Source organism: Papilio machaon, chromosome 8 (genome assembly GCF_912999745.1).
Source record: "Papilio machaon chromosome 8, ilPapMach1.1, whole genome shotgun sequence".
Taxonomy (NCBI): Eukaryota; Metazoa; Arthropoda; class Insecta; order Lepidoptera; family Papilionidae; genus Papilio; species Papilio machaon.
Genome location: NC_059993.1, coordinates 723,693 through 748,696, shown reverse-complemented (window position 1 = coordinate 748,696; position 25,004 = coordinate 723,693). Strand labels below are relative to the sequence as shown.

The following is a 25,004-nucleotide window of genomic DNA, read 5'->3' as shown; positions in this document are numbered from 1 at the left end:
ACAGACTGTAACTACCTGAACTGTCTGATTCACAACCACGACACATACTAGCTTTATTTCGAAAATTTTCCGTAACTCCCAAATAGATTTTTCGATATGATAAATAATGAAACAAAATATTTAGAAATATTTGGTCCATTAGTATCAATGTCGTTTAACAATGTCACATTTAACATATTTCTAAGTTACTTCAAATTAATAACATTAAATCAAAGAATTACGCAGCATATTCATGAGTTTGTACACAGAATAGCTACACAAAGTGATTCACACGCTTCCAGTTCAGAGGTAACGCCAGAGTTGGCGCAGTTGGCGACGCGGAGGCGAACAAACACCACGCACCACTGGTTGCACAACATTCGCATCGACACCCGTACTGTTACCCTCGTCTCAGTCCATATTACAATGGCCTGCGCCCACGAGAGAAAATTTATCAGGACATGGTTCATCTTTGTGTTGTTACCATCGTGTTTCGCCGATCCTCAGTTGGATTTGCCGCCGTTGCCTCAAATATCGAGTACTCCACGCAACCCTTACGGAGGCTACGGTCTACTATCTAGCACTCCATCAATTAATAGTCCCGGAAATCAATATGACATACAAAATAGGAATTTCCAATACAGTACTGCGAGACCAATAAGTACTAGTACAGCAGGAATCTACCCGGTTTCCACGACACCATTCAACGGTAGGATTAATCCGGATATAAGCAACAATGGATATCCGAGCTTAGATTATGGTAACGGACGTAATCCCAGTTCGACTTTACGACCGTACGATGTCAACAGGGATGACCGCATAGATGTTAATAACGATCCAAATTTCAGACGCAATGATCCTAATTTTGCTCGGAACGATCCAAATTTTGCCGGAGCGAGTCCGTATGATTTTAACAGGGACGGAAACTTTAATACTATCGAAGATAGATATCATAGAGTGAATTTGCAGCAAGTGAGAGATTTCTTGGTGCGAGCTGATGAACAGGCTTCGAAGGAATGCACCAACAACGTTGCCGCGCAATGGAATTTCGAAACTGACGTCAATGATGCAACTCAGCATGCCGCAGTAAGTAGCAATCATTTGTTTTGCTGTCTTCTTAAGTTGTTTTAATTATGGTGACCATCTTTTCTATTGCAACTTACTAAAAATACACGATTTACGTATAGACAAACGTAGTTGCAAACATGTATTTAATTGCACATAACAAAATATTAATTTTATTTAATTGTAACTTTGAAATGCTTTCTTTTTAGACTAAAGACTAAAGACTTATATTGTTAGATTTTTTTAATCGGATAATCTTACCCTCGACTATCCTGACTTCGGTGTCAAAATGGATTCTTATCTATCATAGCGATGAACTCTGTGTTTGCTCAACTCAAGTTCACTATTATTCATAGAGCTAGGTCGAAGGTAAGCATAACATAATTAACAAGAATGTACAGTAAATATTAGCACGTTATTCCTTCCTCTAGGCCAAAGCTTTTGGCGTTACTCAATCACCTAACGTCAAAGTACTCAAAAATATTACTAACAGTTACAAAACAAAATTATCTATGATTTACTTCTTAAAACGTGAAACTATTTATTTGACCTCATTTACTGAATTTTCATTTAAGAATTACAATAAACAAGTTTCCAACGCGTAAAGTTTGCAATAAAAACTGTTGAAGACGCAAGCCAAGCCCGTGGAAACACTATCTGTAATCTCTAGGCATTGTTGTAGGAGATATGTGGGAAAACATGCGATAACTTTCCACTTCGTATATGGCCTAAATTATTGAATATAGTTGGTTGAACTGCGGATTACTTTAAAAACTGTACGATTAAAAACAAGCTTAATTGGGTCTTGAAGAAATTCATTTTATAATAATACCAAACGTACCAATTTTTTTAAATGATGTTTTGGAAATTATTTTCTTTAATTTGCTATGATATTGTAAAGTTTTATGGCGGTAAAGTTTTAAAGAAGCGAGTGAATCACCATCGCTACGGTTCCTCTGGTATTGCAGATGTCCATGGGCGTCGATGAACACCTTGGTGTTCAGCTGCTCGTTTGTCCCCTTATATAAAAAAGGTTGATAACATATTCATGTAATAATAAACTGAAATAGGCAAAGTAAAATATTTGCAGAACAAGTATTTTCCACCGCCAATATTTTATATAATTTTCGTAACGAGCCATGACGGTCAACCATAGTCATTTCATTACTCAATTAGGTAGTAAGGAAAACTTTTATTTCACGTTTACAAAATTTTTATGTTCAATCGTGACAAATAGATTTCCTTATGATCCGTTTATTATATCTTTGAAATACGGAAATTAATACGCGGCCTTCAAATTTCCTATATTCCTGTTTTCTATTAAAGTATTTCCCATACTCGTAGTAGTAGTTGTTGTATTTGAACCTTTAATTCGCTTCAAACAATACATTGAACCTTTGGCGTTATAAAACTATGGCAAAATAACAGGATAATGTAAAAAAACTAATTTTGCTTGAGAAAACTTCCATATTATATAAAGAGCATATGCAAAATCTGAATTAAACCGGATAGGCGCTTGTGCAGTTTTAAAGGTTGAGATTTTTATCAAGTGGCTTATTCCATGACTTAAGGTTGTTGGGAGATAACTTTATGTTAGAGTAAGTATATTGGAGTATCTTAAACAACTTGAAAGACACATTTTAAACTTTTTAGTTAAAAAAAATAGTGTATGTAAATTAGTGAATGAAACGTTCAAACGATTGTCGCTTTTAAGGTTGAATACCGACATATTCCTTGATAGTACATAAATATAATATTATTACGTCTTTTTTAAGGTAAATGAGAGTTGAACATAGATTTTGTTCAAGTGTAAAACCCCTAGTTAAATCTTACTAATATTATAAATGCGAAAGTTTAAATGGATAGATGGATGTTTGTTTGAAGGTATCTCCGGAACGGCTCAACAGATCTTGATGAAATTTGGTACAGATGTAGAACATAGTCTGGAAGAACAGATAGCCTACCTATTACGTTCTTTTTAAATTCCGCGTGGATTGATTCGCGGGCAACAGCTAGTAACTACATACAATGAGAATTACAGATTTGTTTTGTAAAACTATTATTTTTCTAAAAGTAATTTGCAATCGGGCACACGTTACACATGATTTATCAATAACAATAACAAAGTGACATAAAATGGTTGACCAATAACGACCGCATCAAATGGCGGAACTGAGCAGTCCTCGACCACGTTTTACTGTCGGTGTTCGGCCCTAGGCCTGCGACCTATAAGGCCTGGGATCATCGGACAATGAGATAATTCATTACCACCAAGGTTTCTCATTGTGTTAAAACCATTAAGCCTTCGAATTTGGCGATCATTCGTTCTAAATGACAGACCAAAACCTTATTAGGTCTTGTAAACAAATGTTGGTGGTAATAAAATTTAATATATTGTAGATTTTAATCTAAATATTTCATCGTTTATTTATTGATTAATTTTGATAATTAATATTAAAATTTATTAATAACATTAAAGATTAAATAATGAAAAACTCTCATTAAAATATTACTCTTTGTCGTTGCTGAATCATTATTTTGTAATGAAATGAAATAGAATACATTAAACAAATAGGATTCATAAAATTAAAACAGTTCTATAAACCAGAAAACATTTCAAGGGTGTTTGGTTTTTTTGTATGTAAAAAAAACTTAAGGCGTGCAATTTTTTTACACTAAACATGCTTTGCATAATATTGATATTTTTTATCAATCAAACTACAGTTTACGTGATTTTGATACTTCAATTTAGGAACGTGAGAAGGACGTTAGGTTTTTTTCCTATTAAACTAGATCTATCGTTCGTGTCCGCTTTTATTACTTCGTGTTCAATTGAATAAGGAATAGTGATATATAAAACGTATGAAAATGGACAAAAGATTAGATTAAATATAATACATAAAAACTAAAATATATCATTAAAAGGTGTCCCTTTAGGCAAGGTTCCGAAGATACTGGCAGCGTTCCCCCTTTGAATGGCTAGACTAATTCTTTGTCCGAGGTAGCTGCCAGCTCTTCGGTCTCCTGTGATGTCGACTAACCTTTTTGCTGTTTCTTTAAAAAGTCTTCTAGCGCTAGGACCCCACGGACCAAGGGTCTCGACACCGAATGGGACAAATTCATATTCGGAGCCGAGACCCGTGTTCAATTGAGTTTTTAATCTTCAAATAAATGCAACAATTAAAAAACCTTCCTTAAAAAAACACATACTGTATGTAAATAAAGTTATCAAAACAGCATACATATGTATGGAGATCTAAGTATATACATAAATAAGCGTTTGTGGTGTGTTAAGATTATGCTAACTCACAATTCATGTTCTTTTCCTACCCCTCTAAGTTAAGAGCGTGAATGTTATGTGTGATTCTGTGTTCTATCAATAATGTTTGACCTAGACCATGTGACATTGTTTTGTTTTTAGCATCAATTTGCGGAACTATGTTAATGAAAGTATTGAACATTGCAACATGTAACTGACCATTCATAAAATCTGTTCATTGAATAACACCTACACATTGTATGTACTAGAAGTAATACAAAACATTAGAGTGATAAATAGAACTCGGGATACATTGTGATATCTTACGGATATTAATATTATAAATGCGAATATTTGGATGTATATTTGGTACTAGCTGTGCCCGCGACTTCGTCCGCCTGAAATACTGTCTTCGGGTAGCATTTATTCGCGTTAAAAGTAGCCTATGTCCTTTCTCAGGGTCTAGACTATCTGTATACCAAATGCCATTTAAATCGGTTCAGTAGTTTTGCCGTGAAAGCGAGACAGACAGACAGAGTTACTTTCCCATTTATAATATTAGTAATATAATATTAGTAAGGATTAAGTATCTCCAAAAAGTCTTAGCGGATCTCAATGAAATTTGGCACAGATGTATAAACATAGTCTGGTATATCAAATGTACTACTCACTAAGTTTTTTTAATTCAGTACGGTCGAATTAGCTGTTAGTTTTGAATAAATAAATATCATCGTTTCTTAACAATTGTTTATCGGAGAAGGCATTCGTTTGTAGTCGACGTCTACGTCGACTACAAACGAATGAATTTTATGTACTACCGACTAGGTTATGTATCTAATACACACAGATATACAGGATACTTTTCTCTGTACATTGCGATTGAGTTTTATGAGTATAAAGTGCGAAATCGACAACAACACAGTGCCACGGCCGTGAGAAATTAAAGCATATTCAAGGTGAAGGCGGATAAAATGTAATAAACGAGATTCACAACATTCATGTCATTGTAATGTCAATATTGTACGTGCCGAATTCAGTCTGCAGGTAAATTGTCAGGGGAGGGAAGTAGTACTTCCAATAAAAAACATCTTTTACAAAGATATCTTAGAGTATCTTAGAGTAAACAGAAAAATCAGTTAAATCGAAAAAAAAATCTAACACTTTGTTTTGTTTTTTTTTTTTTTAAAGCGTATTTATATTATAAGACATACGAGAACGGGGATTTCAAAGCTCCATATTTGAAGAAAAATAAAAAGCGAAAAGAAGAAGGAAATAAAAGGGAAAATAAAGGAATAGAACGGATGCGAATTTAAGACAGATTTAAAGTTTATATTCTCACGTTTATTTAAACAAGAGATGTTAAAATTTTGTGAATGACTCTTTTGTAGTTTAAACCCATTCCAAACGTAAAAACAAAGTTAAGCTTTGTGCTAATGAAGACTACGAAATGCAATCCATAGTATCTACTTATTTTAGTGTTACGCTAAAACCAACTGTATTTTATTTCTGTAAGGCTGAAAATTCCTTGAAGTGTTTTGAAGATTTCTGAAAATTCTTTTAGTGAAGTTTAGTGAAGCGTATTGTATGAACAAAGACGTAATTGTTGTACCCGTTGAAGTCTTTTGGTTCATACAAATCTTGACTTGTTAGTCGTTTGAACTTGAAACACTTTGTTTGAACTTGATTTGTTTTATGAAGGATATTACTTGAGTACTTTTACGAATTCGGCTTTAAACAGTTTTCTTGTTTCAGACAATTTGAATATTCGTTAATTGAATAACTCGAAACTTGCCTTTACAAATAGATAAGTATTTTTTACTTCTTCGATATTATCGATATTTTAGTATTAAATCTTAGATCGTTCTCTGATCTAAAATAATATACAAACTAAATTTAGCATATCTTAATGTGTCGTTCGCTAACTTGGCTTCTTGGGTATTCTACCGTAGCCCTAGATACAGTCTAGTACAGTCAGTAACAAAAATGTGCAGGGCACTACTAAGTTACCAATATTACTAACTGTGGCAGTATAATGTGATAAAAACTAAACTTATGTAATATGATGCAAAAATCTTTCAATATTTCTTAGCATCGTGAGGAGTCACGTCACGTCACGTTACGGTTGCGAAACGTATGGGAATGTCCTCAGGCCTTTACCGACAATACGCTGCCCACTGCATGTACGTAGCGTGTGAGAATTAATAGGCGCCTCATTACGAGTCCGTGATTGTTCGGATGGCATTGAGATATGATTGTCGCATACAATTGAAGACGGATGCTTTACTCAGGGGTAGCTATGATGAGCCGCACCCAGAGTGGTTTGATGGTCACTAAGGAAGTCCTTATCCTAGATTTAATATGAGAAGTCTACAAAATGGGACTGCTTAAGTGACTAGTACTCGTATAAGACTCTGAATGTGGTAGTTTACGTTTGAGCGTAAAAAAACCTTTTAAAAAAAGTGACCTGAGTGGAAAATGGAATGGAAAATTTTAATTTAAATTAATATTGAGATTATTGCTGTTTTTACATTATTGGATGTGAAGTATAACAAATCACACAATATTTATATTTTAAACAACTACTAATGTACTATGTTATCTTAGTTAAATTATCTAACCATTCAAGTTCGTGACATAACATTAAATGAAGCGATGTAATAACATTAATTAATAGTAAACAGAGTTTCAAGTACAGGATAATTCCGCGGAGACCGTGTGAACAGAGACCAGCCTTCCGTCCACTTAATTGTTCTATTGTACATGTTGTGTTCAAAACATAATATACGTAAATACTGGAGATAAAGACGTAGATGTGTTTACGATGTTAACAACAATTAAGTATATAAAATTATCAATCATTTACTTAGGTTATTTTTGTTTGTAAACTATTCTATATCATATGTAATAAACATATACATATAAAATTTATTATACATAAGAAATATATGTGTCCAAAATCACGACAGTCAAATGCCTCAGATCGATGATTTTTTTAATGCCTCGTATTGTAAGAATGCATTATGGTTGTATCGACGAAGATATTTAGTGTGTTATTTATAATTCAGTTGGTGATTATTTTTAACGTTTTTCATAGATTTAGACATTAATCGTGGGTTTATGAGACCAAAATCTTCGTTTAAAATAAATTGTTACCTGTGTGTTGTCAAAGATAACGACTAGGATGTCGATATGTGTTTATCGGTACAGAAATTATGATCTGAGAAACCCGCGGTTAATGACACAAACATTACATGACTACATTTTAATCCGAGTTTCGTAAATACAAGTTATTGAAAAAAAACTGGCCGGAGTAATGGTCGCTTCTTCTTTTAAGAAGATAACGAACTCGACTGGAATTTTTAAGAAAATCTTTGAAAAAAACGTGTGAATTTTAGTACAATTAAAATATTATGAAGAAAATATTTTTGGATATTTTGACCGGTTACTTAAATTTTTTTGGGTCTTTATCTTGATTTTTTATGCAGATAATTAACATAATTGAATAATTATCAGGATGTTGTTACTTTAGAGGTTTTACTTGCTTTTTTATTTTGGCTGAGCAATGACCTTAAATAATGTTTAATTAAAAAAAATCTTTTTATTATTCTTTTTTTATTATTTTACGAATTTTTTCGTTCTTTAATCTTGGATTTATTTCAAATCCAAAAAATCCCTGATACTTTTTGTTACGATTGTTCATAGCTATATATTGATATGAAGTCGTAAATATTACATTTAAAAATATTCACATAGACGTCAATTTAAAGTACATCCCTCTTACAACAAGTAAATAAGTATGTACATAGAAACATCTATTGTTAAACTAATATGTTTGTTTCGTAATATTTTGGTGCTAATCGTTTATATTATGTATTCGGTATTTAAAATTAGTGACATTCATTTATTCATATTTTTTATGACTGTATAAATATATATAAATGTTACGACTTAACAAAATGTAACGTTCGGGGGGAAATCTTCAAAAGATACCCTGCCTTCTGGGGGAAAGATAGTGTTATGTGAGACTTAACTCACTAAAACCCCTTAGGTGGTCATCTGCAACTGGTAAGAGTCCCAGGATCTCCAAAGGAACGCACTGGGATAAATGTAATGTACCTACACTTGGATATTAGTAATGAAAGCAGTTGATCCTCTAACTCATTCCAGTTATTTACCCAAACTGTACACAAATTTAAGGTTGAGTTTGTTCTGAGATAAGGTATTAAAAGTATATTTGGTTTTAAAATGATTTTATTTTAAATATTGCGAATTAAGAATAGATTCTTTATTTCGTAGGTGGTAAAATGAAAATAGTCAGATATTTTTGTCTGTTTCAAATGTTAACTAGTTACAAGATAACAGAGTATTATTCACGGTTATTAAGTCCTAGATGGCTATTATTAAATGACATCAGTGTCAAGATGGCCGTCGTAAACAATGAAGTTAAGGCGTTTTTTTATAATTTGTATAACACAATGCCTTAATTGTGATTACTCAGATTTTACGCAGATCTATGCGTCATATCTTGGATAATAAAAATAATAGTTATGTAGTTTTTTCAATGATCACAGCGCTTTAACTCATTCCGATATGAAATTTCATTTAATATATAAATTCTAACAAAATGTTCTGAGAAAATAATGGACCTATTTAAAAAAAATATAATATTTGAGTTAAATTACTGAGTCTAAGTATTTTACCCTGATAAAAATGGTGTACTTATTGCTTTCTAAGAAAATAATATATTACTAGATCGCGTCAAGGATATTTAAAATTAACAATAATTAAAAAAAAATAATAGCAAATGTAAAAATAGCATAGAATAAAGCATAAATTTACGTTAAGATATCTATATATATAAAAGAAAGTCGTGTTAGTTACACTATTTATAACTCAAGAACGGCTGAATCGATTTGACTGAAAATAGGTGGGCAGGTAGCTTAGAACCAGGAAACGGACATAGGATAATTTTTACCCCGTTTTCTATTTTTTTATTCCGCGCGGATGGAGTCGCGGGTAAAAGCTAGTAGTTAATGAAAATAGTTCAATTGAGAATTCGAATCCATGACCTTAAGTTCCGCAAGGTACATACTAAAATAAAGAGCATCCTGTAGAATGTATTATGCAAATAACTTGACCACCTTAAAAGGCTTTCTCTAATAGCATACGAAAGCACTTAGCACGTATCCTTGTCACTTCATATTCGTCATTCCATGTCACCATTGACCGTGGCCGTATTACCATAAAGTGGACCAACGTTCTGTCACAAAAGCACTACAACTGGAACACTTTTTGTCGTTTATTGAAAAGATCGCAGACTTTTGTTATCGCATCCGATCAAGGTGTACTTTGTTTTTTGTTACAGTTTTTATATTGTATAATAATTTGAGAATTTGTTGTTTTTTATTAAAATTAAGTGAAAAAGTACTGACCACAAAAGGCTTAACATTTGCCTGCTTAGAACTGTCATGGTGTATTGAACCGATTGTTGGGCTGTTAAAGGGACGGATGAAAGGAGAGTAGATGTGGCAGAAATGCGAATGTTAAAGTAGATGTGGGTTATACGAGTGGATAGGATACGAAGTGAGTATATTAGAGGAATTCTGAAAGTAGCACCATTAGTAGAAAAATTTAGATGTTAAAGGTAAAATCGCATGTGGCAAAGAGAACTTTAATAGGCGCGTGAAGACATACATCGGTAGAAGTAGGCCTATGAAAGATAGATTGCGTGAAAGGTGACATAATTAAGAGAAAGTGACGACTGTGATAACGCAAGATAGATCTATATGTAGAACAGAAACCTGGACAGGACCTACGTGAGTGGGACAAGGACAGGGAGATGATAATTTAAGCTTAATACTTTTGAAGTCATTTGTTTGAAATCGTTAATGTTTATAGGATTAGGAAGATTGATTAGTAAGAGATAGAACCTTATATAATAGTAATACAAAAGACAATAATTGTAGACATCTAATATAAACATGTTTCGTTCTTTGTTCCGCAGTTGGATGCGCAGCAGCGGTACACATTGTTTCAGCGCGGGCTCTGGGAGGCGGCTAAGCAGATACCGCGGGACAGTATCCGGGACTTCGGCACATACCGTCAATTGCAATTACTCTCCACCATCGGCGCTGCCGCTCTGCCACCGGACCAGCTAGACCGAGTAAATATTAACTTAAAAGAAAAAGCTTAAAAACTGTAGAAATCTACATTTTAGCTTACTTTAGTGGAAGAAAAGAAGATCCTGTGACATCGTAATATTCAAGACGTTGTCATAGTTTTCGACTGTGTATTTTTATTAAGTAAATGATTTCCTTGTATTTCTCTCATTAAAAATAATCTTATCTGGTCTATCTGGTCCTGATCTTATATTGTAGATTTTTGTTTAAATAAATAAAAGAATACTATTCAAATCAGTGACATCTAGTACAATTTTCAACCAACATTTTATTTGTATTTCCAGTACAATCGTATAATCAACGACATGTTGGCGGTGTACAATACAGCGGAGATCTGCGCGTACAACGAGCCATTCAAGTGCGGTTTGCACCTACAGCCGCAGTTACAGGAGATCATGTCGCACTCCCGCGACTGGGACGAGCTGCAGCACGTCTGGACCGAGTGGAGGAGAAATACCGGCAGAAGGATACGTGATTTGTACGAGCAACTCGTTGATCTAACAAATCAGGCTGCGAGGTTGAATAGTAAGTTTATTTGTTACGCCTGTGAAAAATAAATAGCAAACTTAACAATAAATGAGAATGCAATTAGAAAATCAAGTCAGTCTAATTAAGTAAAATTATTACTTCCTATGCATTATAATAATGAGAAATTTGTTCTGTTTCAGATTTCACCGATGCTTCTGCTTATTGGATGTTTCCCTACGAGACGATAAACATGAGACAAGAAATTGAAGAAGTTTGGGAACAGGTAAAATATCACGTTTCATTTTGATCACTAAATAAATTTAATTTAAAATCATTTAAATAAATTTATTTTACTAGAGATTTTCGATTTTATCGATACCCTAAAACTATTTAGCTTTTTTTAATGTTTCAGATTAAGCCACTCTATGAGTTACTCCATGCATACGTCCGTCGTCGTCTCCGGGAAGCCTTCGGCCCCGAGAGGATCTCCAGGTCGGCGCCCATCCCTGCTCATGTTCTAGGAGATATGTGGGGACAGAGCTGGTCCGGGATTGTGCCCTACACCCTGCCTTATCCGGGGAAGAACTTAGTCGATGTCAGCAAAGAAATGATTCAACAGGTACAAACATTTCAATTGTGTTTAAAAAATAATAATCAAACTTCATTAAATTATGGTACGCTCGCAGTTGGTAATAGTTTGGTATGACGTGATTACATGTGATTGGTCTAACTAATCTATCTTATTTTATCTCCGACGTTTCTTCCAGGGCTACACACCACTAACGATCTTCCAGCTGGCAGAGGAGTTCTTTGTGTCAATGAACATGTCAGCGATGCCGCCGGACTTCTGGTCGCTCAGCGTACTCGAGCAGCCCGTGGACCGCCACGTGCATTGCCAGCCCTCCGCATGGGACTTTTGTAACCGACACGACTATCGGTAAGTGTCCTGTCATTGGTACAGTTATATTCAATTTCCACTAAGCCTTCCGTGTCTTGTTCTACTATATTCGTGTCTAAATTTGGTTGGCTAAGTTGATCCACTTAAATTTCAAGGGCAACTTTTTAAAATCAATAAATTAAATAGCGTGACTGTACTAATAAAGGTACTAAGAAGAGTACGAATCAAGTAATACCATAATCGCCCAAATGAGTCAAGTTTATAACAGACAGGGTTTTTTGAAGAAAAATTATTTTTTTCTGAAGCAGTTTAATGTGTATTTCCAGTATCAAGATGTGCACTCATCCAGACATGAAGGACTTGATCACCGCTCACCACGAGATGGCGCACGTCGAGTACTTCCTGGCTTACAGGAATCAGCCCAAGGTCTTTCGCGATGGAGCTAATCCAGGTCAGTGTTCGTAGTTATATACTAAAATATCACATAAATGTGTACTCGAGCGTTATTTTTAAATGTTTGAAAAATTATAAGAGAGTATTGTTGTTTTGATACTCAGGTTTTTATTAGGCAATATAAGAGTCCTAAGCGCGTTCCGTTCACACAAAGCAATAACAATAAAATACGGTATTATTTATTTATTCAACACACCAGAAGCAGGCTAAGTAATATTAGAGCGAGTACACTAGCGCCACCATTCAAAGCGGCGTCGTTACAAAGATCGGTATCGCAGGTACAATAGGTCACGAACAGGTCGCCGGTACCAGTCTGTCGTCTGCAGGGAGGGTCGCCTATCTTCTCGTTCTCTTCTGTTAGGAACCCACAGCCCCGGACGACGCGCACTTTGCCGTATACTGCAATATATACATAGATTGACAGAATCAGTGATGGATAATTTCTAAGGCAATTTAGGTACGTGCAAGTGACGCCGACTTTAGGGCTGACTTTTAAATACCTCTCTACTGTCTAAATCTATGATACTCCATGGAAGAAGAAGCTTCGAATGATAACGTCGGAATCGGTCAAGCCACTAAGGCTCATTTCGAATAAAATACTAACAGAAATACTTAAAATATGCGAGAAAACCTTGTCCCATATGTATATACGACTAATATGTTAAAGTATACTGACTTTCCATCTTAATGGAGCGGCAGAATTTGGACTCGACCGGTGGTATGTGCTCGAGTGGGTCCTTGAGCGAGCAGTTAACGACGCCCAGGCTGAAAGGGTCGAACTCCTCGCCACAACGCGGATCGTACGCGCTGTTGCAGTCGTAGCAGAATATTGAATACGCTGGAAGTTAAACAAACATTTGCTGGACTCAGTTCGATTTTCATACGAAGTTACGAAGTCTATGCAAAATATGTTCTACATTCTGTATATCTCAAAATATGTAAATCATATGTTTATTATTGTCCTCTAAGGTTAATTTAAACCAAGTTCACGTGCGGTAATACAATTACAGCGAGTTGTAAGGTTTCTCCCAGCTGTGTCTGACCCACATTCATACTCGTAAAATTCTTAACAACTTTCCTTTTATATACATTAATTACAAGTCAATGAATATTTTTATGTAATCTTTACATAATTTAAAAAAGTATTTATAAAACAAACGGCTCAGGCACTTACAGAAATTACTTACTACACACTAAAAAAAATTTAAAAAACCAGAAATAATTTTCTCCTATAACAATGTAACCGACATTGGAAAACAATTGAAAATCTTCTTTTTGATGTCGGTCTAAAAATCGCTTAAATGCTAGAAATTTGTAATCTTAGTGTGATGGATGATGGAAAGGGTCAAGATTTAAGAATCTTTACGAACGTTGATTTAGTTCGATTATGAATGATATGAACATTGTTTGTCTAACAGGGTATTTATGACTAGCTGTCGCCTGCGACTTCGTCTACGTGGAATAAAAAAAACTTAATTAGTAGGTTATGTGTTCTCCCAGACTTTGTTCTACATGTATGCCAAATTTCGTTGAGATCCAATGAGTCGGTTCAGAACGTACCTTCAAACAAACATCCATCCATCTGAACATTCGCATTTATAATATTAAATTTGGTAATTTAATTTAATTGCGAATTTCACTTACCATATTTAGTAGCACCCATCAGACATGTAAGAATCATTAACCATTTCGTACTTGTAAGCATGATCGTATCGTAGACGATATGTTACCTGCATACGTCACTACCACACACTCACTCTGTACTGAATTACGTTGTCGATATTGTTCACAATAATTGAATTAGTAAAATCACCTTGTCTAGCAGTTAGATATAAGCTTTGACTTTTAAGAGACAGGACTCGTGAATTCCTCTCTGTCGAAAATAAAAACGAAAAAGGAGATCTAAACTTGCTTGTTTACGTTTTTGGATTCACTACTTATGTGTTGATAAAGTTATTTTACGTAAGTATTACAATGATATGCATATTGGTGATTATAATTTTTATCTCAACTCTAGCGAAAAGTATCAGAATTGATTGAGTACAACCGCGGCCCTGTCTAGTCCATTTTCATATAGTCAAAGGATGCAGGCCTATTTTATTAAATAAAACTAAACGTGCTTTGAATTCATCCGTTCGAGGTTATCTTTTGATATATATTAAATGAGGTGACATTGCAAAAGTTATTGAGTTACACTTTTTTGGATTCTTTCATATACATAGAACTCTCATCATCTATTCAGATTCTACGACGTTAAAATATTTAATACATATTCATAAAAATTGGAGTGTCTGTATGTAATATTGAGACTAAAAAAAACACATTTCGTACACGTGATATTCGAGTTACTGATAATGAAAAAAACAATTTTTTAAATTTTTGTCTGTCTACCTGCCCGCAAGTTCGCGTTTGATACGGGTAATCTATGGAACGGTTGGGCCGATTTTTACTGGACTTTTATGGGAAGGTAGCTGATGCACGCGGGCGTAATAACGGCCACTATTTTTTAATTCTTCAATGCCAATATTTAATTAGATTAAATTCTTCCTTTTCTTTACAGCATTTATTGCATTGTTACATCATTTTCAGCTATTTATTTTACATACTAGAATTTGATATAAAATTGACGGCTCTTGTCATTACCTTTGCGTGATGGAATCGTTTTAGTTTAAACATGAAACAGCGCGTTAAAATCAGTCAACATGACTCGTCAGTCGCGTATTTCGAGACTACAATGTTTCACTAATTTCCTACATTGACATAATTAATTTTTTTGTTGACTGAATCGTTTAAATTACTCATACCAGTTTAACAGTTACTCATAGCTATTTGAAGGCTTCAGTTGTAATAGAAGAATATTTTGCAACACTACAACAATGTCTTTACAACACTGCTAGAGGTACTCCCCCTGAGATTCGGCTGCCAAATTAATTCTCTTCAAATGGATATCTTACTAATAATTTAAATGCAAATGATTAATTTAGATGTATGTATATTTGTTAGAAGGTATCTGCAGAACTACTGAACAAATCTTGATGAAATTTATCATAAACATAGTCTAGAAGAAAACATAGGCTACTTATTAAGTTTTTTTTTAAATCCGCGCGGACAATGTTGGCGACAACTAGTAGAAATTGCAGAATTAAAATAATGCCGAATCTAAAATTTATTCGGAATAGGTTGATTTTGTAAGTGTAGCTAATAACTTTACGACAGACGAACACCGCAATATATCTGCTAATCAATTAGCTTGTTCAATTTATAATCAGAACAGCAAATATTCTAGATTACGACCAGGAAAGTAATTTGTGCGAAATTACAATCTAATGGGTAATCTATAAAACTGTCACTTGTAAAGTTAAATAATTGCGATTTAATTACAAAGAGACTGCGTAAAGCACTGTTAACCTAGTAACGTAATTTCTACAGAAATACTTTATGTCTATAACCACTAACATTATGTAAGCGATTTATTTATGCTATGTTGAAACATGGTGAGGAGACATCTTAGTAATCCTTTGTAACACATAGATGTTGAAAACTGGCATAAAACGTACATAACAAAAGAATAAACAACGATGTTTTTTAAACAAAAACTGAATGAATGACTTCATAGACAACAGCTGGTTGTTAAAAGCTTTTACAACTGTTTCCTTTTTTATGTTACATTCCATCTTCTTTAAGATATGATTTAAACTACTAAGGAAAGGTAAAATTTAAGGGGTAAAAAGCTTTTTTTCGACTACCGAACAATATTGGGAGGTAGTACTTAAATTTTTTAGCATCAATTAATCTTAAAATGTCATGTAAGTGAACAAAACGAGTTACTACTCGAAACTGCAATTACAATTACAAATACCTTCAGTTCAGTATCGTACAATCTTGATACGAAATCTAAATGGTATTCAGTCTTTTATATAAAATAATTTTATTGATTATTCAATTGTTGTGGTGAAATACATCATGAGGAAAGGTTAGAGCTGCGTGTTGTGTAAAACAATTTTGATATATTTCTAACATGCAATATGTTACGTCACAACGTTCTTATATACGAACAAATGGTGTGCGCGTGCGCATTATCTTACTGGTATCTAGCGGTGGTTTTACATTACTTTAAGAGAAGTACTCATGACTTTTTTTTATAAAAGAAACTGTAGATATCGACAAAGTAAGGGGCATTTACTGAATTGTAGGTTAGAAGTAGTATTAACAAATAATAAATATTTGGAAACAAAAAAAAGAAAAGAGTAAAACTTGATTTTCAACGAAACTTCTCAAAATCTTTTATCTGTGAAATAACAGATATTTATAGACTAGAAACTAAAACTAGACTAGAAAGACTAGAACGTTAAAATAATTTCTCTAAAACAACCATACACTATTTAAGGTAGTACATTTTTAGATAAAAGTGTATCAAATATGGCTCAGAATATTCACCTATTTCTATAAGGGTTTTGAAAATCTGTCTCACTCTTATTACTCTTTAGGTGGTCTTGCTCTTGGTTAAACTTAACCATATGTGGTTATAGCGTGGTCATGTGTAATTGCATAAAACGTTACGTATAACATTTACATTATTACGAGCAAATTCGACACTGAGTCTCGGCTCGTTGTGAAATGTTGAATAGAACGCGTGCCAGCACACACTTAGATACTTACAAACTGTGGTAACTTGGAAAGTCCAATAACTTTGTTATTTGTAACAATTCCAACGACATTTTAACTGCAATTATTAATTTATTTAATCCATTTTATTAATCATCAAAATTTTAAGTTTTATGCTTAATTATATAGCTTAGCGCCTTTAAACATGAAATGTTTAACTTAGCGCTGCAAAGTTCACTTTAGGTTTACATAACAAATATAGGTTATAACTTTTAGTATACCTTTTATACAATATTATGTCTTATTATAGAAATAACTAGAGGAACAAGTAATTTCATAGTTCCGAAGGTACTTAAATATTATGGCTTTATACTCTTAATTTCTTACTGCTACTTAAAAATTTGTCATATGGTTACTAAGGGAAGTCCATTAGTCGTTAATTGTATATAATGTATAACATAAGAAAAACTACAGCCAGTTGTGCAATCCATAAGAATCTCGAGCGTTCTATTAATAGCAAAGAATAGAGAATGAATTAAGGGATGTGGTAGTTTAAATGTGATTATTTATTTTATTTTATAGTACTTAATTTTATCTCACAATTTTTTTTTTATTTCGTACAAATTTTATCGTCATTATTACTAGATATTTCATATTAATTTGTACATTTATAATCTTACACAAATATTTAAATGTCTAATCTTAATATAGTCAATGTGTTTCAATTAAGACCACACATTCCACACCAGATTTTATTTTAATTTTACTTATGTTAAAACAAACAAAAGTATTCTTCAAACTACACCAGTGTTATCCAATGTATTTACGTCTATGTTCGATACTTTTTTTCTCTGTCGTCCACTCCACTAGATAAGGAGGTCAAGTTCGCAGTCAGGCTTGTCCGCGATACGTATCTCTGTATACATCTTTACATAGCGCAATGCTTTCGCTTTCAGATCTTCTAATGTTTTATTCATCTATGTTTATTTTAGAAACAAACATTTACTGACCTAGACAAAAATGTGCGTGTAATTATTGTTTATTAATTTTTTCACAGTGTTTGTAGACTAATAAATTGTAACCGCGTTTCTAATAGACATTACAGGTTATTCATCATCTCCTTGACCTTGTCCCACCTACGTAGGGTCAGTGCACCGGGTTTCCGTCCTCTAATTGGATCTGTCTGCCGTCATCTCCATTGTCACCCCCTTCTTGATCATGTCATCTTTCACGCAATCCATCCATCTCTTCCTAGGTTATTATTTTAAGATAATCCTATCTAAGTTATACATTAAGTATATTTTCAACCATTATTAGAATATTATTTATAAATAATTCTTGTAACCATTCCAAACAATAAATTATGGGTATCAAAGTCCCGACTTGGCGCTTTAATTTATATGTTTTCATACACTTAGCGTTACCATTTAGTCGGTATTACCATTATTTACGCTAGCTATTCATCGATCCAAAGGAAACTGTTAGAAGGAAGTCGGTACATAACATTTATATAAAATGTTTGCTGTACTTCGTTTTACCAAACATTTGAATCATTTACATAATGTTAATTCCGTTCAATTGTTGTTAAAATAATCGCCTTGAATATATCAATTTATTAACACATTTATTAAGATTTTAAACTAATTATGGATTAATTTAAATTAATTTATAAGTTACGTTGTTAACTAGTCTATTGAGTTGAGTTGATTGTCTAGTATGGGTCAATAATTTGGAAATTGAATTCGTCAATAACAATATTAGACAGAAGTATATATAGGTAATTATTAAAAAAAGACTCAAGATTGACGTCATCTCCACATGTTTTCCAAAAGTCATCGTACGTAGTTTTTCTACAAAATTCCTGAACTTTTATATTTATATCATAGTTTTTGTAAGTAAAATGTTTAAGGAAACGTACTCGTGGTCCAGTGGAGCTTGTTTCCGGTACGACGCACTTCAGTTAGACCTGTCCGGGTTCACTTCCGCGTGCGCGTTGCTTTCTCTCACAACACGTTCGTGTTTATTGAATTAAGCTTTAGCGAGATAAACATTTTATTCGCTCTATTGAACGCACGTTTAACTGAAACCATTCTTCCGAGTGTTTTTTATGTCTAATGAGCGTTTTATTAATGTTTTTTTTTTGAGTGATATCTTAAACCTTTGTTTTTTTCAAAACAAAAGGTTGCTTTCCATCTTTACTGGGAGATCTTTTTCTTGAAACAACAATAAGATCATGTAAACATCTCGACCGACTTCCACTAATGTTGTTTTTGTAACAATGCAAGTATTAAAACCGTGAGACCACTGGAACGGAATTACAATATATGATTAAGTTAACACAATCTGGGTGAGCAGAATAAGATATTACACTCATTATAAAAATAGAATTGTTGGTCATCATCAGCTCACTATACGTCACCATTGAGAGGCTCGGCGCCTTCCCTAAGTTAGGAGTTACGTAGGTAGGTAGGACGTGAGGTAGGTCATAGTCAACCACGCTGCTCCAGTGCGGGTTGGTTGATTTGTGCAGGTTGCATTACGATGTTTTCATTACTGTAAGAACGTCGGATAGATTCGAACCCAGGACCTGTACAAGTCAAGTGCTTATCCCCTGAGCCACCGACTCTGTCTTGACGCGGCGCTCAACGAATTGTTGGTAGAAAAGCGAATTAGCCACGAAAACAGAATGACCCCTCCGACGAATAAATTCATAGATGTATAAGTCGATCTTAATGACAAACGAAATTCATCAAAAAGTATAAATATAAAACACTTGCACTTTTAATTGAAAAAATAACTTTACTAGGTTCACCTTTTAGTTATTAACTGCTGTTTAATATCAATTTAAACACCATATTGGTATGTAAAAAACTTCACCAATTGAGGTTAATTTTCCAATGTGATTTCAGTTATCATTTCAAAATCTAAACTAAAATCGTGTTTTTTAAAACATAATTCTTCGTACAGGTTTCCACGAAGCTATTGGCGAGACAATCGCCCTCTCAGTGGCCTCTCCTCGTCACCTGCAGACGCTGGGCCTGGTACAGAAATCCATCGACGACACGGCGCACGATATCAACTACTTGTTTACCCAAGCTATGGACAAGCTGGCCTTCTTACCTTTCGCTCTGGTGATGGACAAGTGGCGCTGGGATGTGTTCACTGGTGATATTAGGAAGGAGCAGTACAATTGTCATTGGTGGAGACTTAGGTATGTTGATACATGAACTAAGTATACGTTATTAGATTAGGGATAATACATGTCAAATTGTTAAACACGGAGTCATTTTACGGTCACAAAACCACCTTGTGATATAAAAATATGAGATCTTCTGTAACATCGTCAGTGTTTAAAAAAAGAACAAGAGTTTACTGATTCAACTTTGTAACGATTAACGTAAATATGCAAGCAATAATTTGTGCCCGGTTACGTTGATGAATTTTGATGAAATGTCAAATGTGATCAATAATATTGGTCCTACAATAGTATAGGAGTTCCCTTAGTGGCTGATTGGCGACTCATAGTATAGAAAAATTTTATCAGCAACTACACGAACAAGAAATGAAGTTACGTTGTGATCTAATATATCATCGACGTTAACCAGTCAATCATTCTCACGATCATCGAGGTTTAATTAGCTTGTTTTTTTTAAGTTGTCCGGAAAATGTATTACCTAACCGTTGCTAAATCGGTCTTGTGAATTTCTTTATATGGTCTGAATTTTTCTCTATATAGATATCAGGAAGTAAAGTTTAGTTAGTTGGAAGTCATTACAATTTTGAGAATGTAGTCCTATTTATGTGTTGATATTTTGATCTCTTTCTTTGATAACTATTATTATTTATGTAATAAGATTTCTTCGTGTAGGGAAACTATATAGTATAATTTCATGGGACATAAAAAAACATTTTGTAATATGTAGTTGGAATATGATTAAAGATTTTTACACATTTATATTTTATCCGCTACGTTCCATTTGAAGACAAAAGACTTGTGATTTCTTACTAATACTTTTTTATAATAAACATAAAACAAATGTCAAATAAATCACTCGAGAGTTTGAGTTTGTCACATGGAAAGTTTGAGCTTTAATAAAATATGTATATTAAATTAATATAATGTTACATTACTCAATTAAAATGTGCGACTTGTCACACAATATCTCCAAATGTAACATAATTTTGGTGCTATAAGTAACATGGCATAATACACACGGTCCGCCGCTCTGGGAAATAAGCGCTGACTATTCTAGGTCAGTAAGCATGAGCATATAGTTACTTAATGTTAGTTATTATGTTCCAGAAGTTACAAATAGGGCCTCGCTTGAGCAATAAGTTTAAACATAGAGATTTAAAAACCGTCAGTGTTTTTCTATTATTTTTATTATTACATCTATTACTTTTTAGATGCTTAACTGTTTTTCTATGTTTTTAAACATGATAACATATTTGAAACTAAACTCATGTTACAATTAGCTTATGTAACGTCTAACATTGATGTAAAGATTGGCTAACTGACCCGATTTACTGCAGGCTCTTCACCCATATCATTAACTTTTTTATGATGTTACTGTTGATTTTATAATTATAGCAAATAGGCTTTTATGAAGGTGTTACATGTTACAAAGTAGGAGACTAATGTCTATTTCTTCATTCATGGGAGTGATGGTATAAAACAAATAAATAAAAAAGGGGTCGATCGTTCTACCGATTAATCAGTCCGGGTAAAAAATCCCATAAAAACTCATCACGACACGAGAACACGTAATATTGTGGTTGAAATCATGAAAATTTGAACAAAATGTACTAAATTAAAAATTATTTCTGCAGGGAACAGTATCAAGGTGTGAAGCCGCCAGTTCTTCGTTCAGAAATGGACTTTGATCCCGGTTCCAAGTACCACATTCCTGCTAATATCCCCTATATAAGGTAAGGAAATTTTAATATTGTATTGCAACTCAAACAAATTTGATGCGCTTTGTAAATATGACAGAGAGAAATAAATCAACTTTGTATATAGCAAAATTAAATGGATTACAACGTATTCCTAGTAATTCAAATGTTAACTCTGTTTGGAACAAATGGTATTTTAAAAGCTAATCCGAGAACATCTGTTCATGCATATTACAGTTTTGTAGGTTTTTTGATTATGGTAATTCTAAAATAGAAAATTTCAGTAGTTTCAATGAGGCCAACATCCCCGTTTAAAATATACTGTTAACTCTGTATTGTCAAAGATAATGACAGGGATGACGATATGTTTACAGAGATTTTGAGGTCTCAGAAACCAACGGTTACTGATCTCTTATATGCTTACTTAACGATAAAGTATTACTACAACACTTGATTTCGTAACCGTGATTAAGTATAAAATAAGTTTGTTACGTTAAATGATGACAAGTTAATTATTGTCTGTTATTTCATAGGTTAAAGAGCAATGAGCTTTCCTAGGTATACTGTTTAAGATTGTACATTTAACCCCTATTCTATGTAATAGAATCCGTATGGATTAATAATTATATGGATATGGTGTTTGTGTTATCAATACGTTCTCGAAATATTGAATTGCAAATTAAACAATTTATAAACATTTTAACACATAATATTGTATTTAATACTTTCGGGCATTATTTACATAATTCATATAAACATACGCGCATTTCAGTCGTAAAAAAATTAAACAAACAGTCATTAAAAAAAACTAAACACAAAACAACATTTAAAACTACAAATAAAAAAACAAATAGAGATCAGTTCTTAGTGGTGGAACTCGTGCCCACCCTCGGAGCTACCGAAATGTCCCCCGAAGCCCTCCGAACTTCCGAAGTCATGACCTCCGTAGCTTTCGTGGCCTCCATAGGAAACTTCGTGCTTTTCCTCGTGGTGAACGATCGGTACTGGTACCTTCACATGATAAGGAACGTGCTTCTCAACCGGGTATGGCACGTGCTTTTCTATGTGAACCGGTACGGGCCTGTCGACTGGTACTTTGACTGGTATAGGTACTTTCTTCTCTACCGGGTACGGGATGACCTTCTCTACGGGGTACGGCGCCGGCACTGGTACTTTCACCGGGTAGGGCACTGGCTTATCAACATGAACTGGGACAGGATTATCAACGTGCACCTTTACTGGGTAAGGCACTTTCTTTTCGACAGGGTAGGGCACGTGCTTTTCTACGTGTACAGGAACGGGTTTTTCAACATGCACCGGAACGGGGTGGTCTACTGGCACATGAACAGGGTAGTGGATTATTTTCTCTACTGGATAAGGCACATTTACTTTGACGGGGACCTTCACTGGGAAATGCACTTCCTTCTCAACTGGATACGGGTGTGGCACATGTACTTTTACTGGCACGGGGATGTGTTTCTCAACGGGATACGGCACTTGTTCGTATACTTTCACTGGGACGGGCCTGTCGACGTGGACTTCGACCGGTACGGGCACTTGTTTCTCAACTGGGTATGGTTTTTTGATATATTCAGGAACTTTGATGTACTCCTTGACGGGGAAGTGTACGGTCTTCACAACTGGGTACGGTTGAGGCACATGCACTTTAACTGGTACTGGTACATGTTTCTCTACTGGTACGGGAATGTGTTTCTCGACCGGGTACGGTACCGGAACCTTCTTTATAATTGTGATCGTTTTCTCCTCGTGCGTTTCATGCCCGTGTCCTCCTCCGAAACTGCCGCCGTCACTTCCGAAGCCACCTTCGCCTCCAAAATCGTGACCACCGTAACCATGTCCGAAATCGCCGCCGAAATTTCCATGATCACCACCGCCGAAACTTCCATGATCACCACCGCCGTATCCAAAGTCTGAAAGACCTCTCTTGTCCTGTTTCTTACTTTCTTCTACTGGTTTTGGTTCAGCCTTGTTGTCCTTTTCTGCCTTCTCCTCTGCCGTGGCCAGGCTTATAGCCACGGCCAAGATTAAGGAAGATCGCTGTAACAGTGAAATAAAAATGTGATAACACTAAATTTAAACTTGAAGACAATTATACTTATTAATCCTTAATTCAATTAAAATCGATAAAAACTGAAATAGAACATCACTATTTAATGATAACAATTAGTTTAATTTTTATTACTATTTGAATACTAACCAAAATTATCATGATCGCTTAGCAATGTTGTTCAGCGAACGTTCTTACGGAGTGTGTTGTGCTGCAGCTTGTTGGCCAGTTTTATACCACCAGTTTCGTTTCACAGATCCAACATTGCATACTTTCGCCAGCACTGAGCCACATGGATGTGTGCGTTCACAATTTGTTGTTTATACATATTTTTTGCTCATTTTGAACGATGGGTAACTCGGTTAATACGGTATCGATTTTGTAAGATGAACTAATTGACGATTTAATTAACGTCTCCTATGCATTAACTGGTATTCACATGAAATAGTAATAAAATAGTAACCATAGCACTTAGATGTAACGTGGGAAATCATTGCAATGTTTTGTTTATTCGAAGATTTATTTAAAAATATAAGTAACGACTTTAAATATTTATAGTGAAATGTGTGATAATTATGTAAAAGAGAGATGAAGGGTTTTGGTTAAACTGAGGACCAGTAATATTGCCCTTAACTTGCAATAAAGCTTTCAGTTAGTTAGTCTTATGAATTAAGATATGATGGCTGATAGAGATGTATGGAATAATTGTACATGCTGTGACAAAATTATATAGAATGTAGTGAAACTTGACGATGATGAGTTCAAGGGTCGCGGTCGTATGAAACAAATGAAGTTCTTGCTTCTCTGTTCCTATTTCTGCTATATGCAAGGTCTAAAAACCACTTTAATTTATTATCACGATTGTGTCAACATATTTTTATTGATACTAAAATTACTTAGCGTGGTACTAACCTATATCTGTTAGAAAATTAAACGTTTGTGCGCCTTTTTCTTACCAAGGCAATTGACTGTAATTTGTTTAATGGACATAATTTCTAATAATAAAAATGTAGTCCGTGCAATTTTTATAGCCTCGTAGACAACAGGGGACATTTCGTAACTTGTCTCTCAATTCAATAAACTGTTTATATAAAAAGTAATATAGCTTTATGTTTTTTAATTCGTTGTAAAGTTCAT

The 25,004-nt window shown here is 34.2% G+C and overlaps 3 protein-coding genes across 3 annotated transcripts in view; 1 reads left to right on the top strand and 2 right to left on the bottom strand.

The window, feature by feature from the left end:
• The first annotated feature begins 298 nt into the window (after positions 1 to 298).
• The window catches only part of LOC106720249 (angiotensin-converting enzyme), a 108,832-nt gene continuing 84,126 nt past the window's right edge, over positions 299 to 25,004 (top strand). The window contains exons 1-9 of the mRNA XM_014514847.2: positions 299 to 1,065; positions 10,308 to 10,466; positions 10,767 to 11,007; positions 11,151 to 11,233; positions 11,363 to 11,569; positions 11,718 to 11,887; positions 12,175 to 12,299; positions 19,874 to 20,117; positions 21,737 to 21,835. Of these exons, the coding sequence (XP_014370333.2) occupies positions 406 to 1,065; positions 10,308 to 10,466; positions 10,767 to 11,007; positions 11,151 to 11,233; positions 11,363 to 11,569; positions 11,718 to 11,887; positions 12,175 to 12,299; positions 19,874 to 20,117; positions 21,737 to 21,835 (1,988 nt within the window). The 5' untranslated portion in view covers positions 299 to 405. The remainder of the gene's footprint in view (positions 1,066 to 10,307; positions 10,467 to 10,766; positions 11,008 to 11,150; positions 11,234 to 11,362; positions 11,570 to 11,717; positions 11,888 to 12,174; positions 12,300 to 19,873; positions 20,118 to 21,736; positions 21,836 to 25,004) is intronic.
• Positions 12,414 to 14,064, bottom strand: LOC123721180. The gene is made up of 3 exons (XM_045678942.1): positions 13,946 to 14,064; positions 12,978 to 13,139; positions 12,414 to 12,700 (listed from the first exon to the last, which is right to left on the bottom strand). The coding sequence occupies exons 1-3, from the start codon at positions 14,004 to 14,006 to the stop codon at positions 12,489 to 12,491; spliced, it is 435 nt and encodes a 144-aa protein (XP_045534898.1). The 5' UTR covers positions 14,007 to 14,064; the 3' UTR covers positions 12,414 to 12,488.
• On the bottom strand, positions 22,493 to 24,119 carry LOC106720260 (proline-rich protein 4). The gene is made up of 2 exons (XM_014514858.2): positions 24,018 to 24,119; positions 22,493 to 23,857 (listed from the first exon to the last, which is right to left on the bottom strand). The coding sequence occupies exons 1-2, from the start codon at positions 24,027 to 24,029 to the stop codon at positions 22,664 to 22,666; spliced, it is 1,206 nt and encodes a 401-aa protein (XP_014370344.2). The 5' UTR covers positions 24,030 to 24,119; the 3' UTR covers positions 22,493 to 22,663.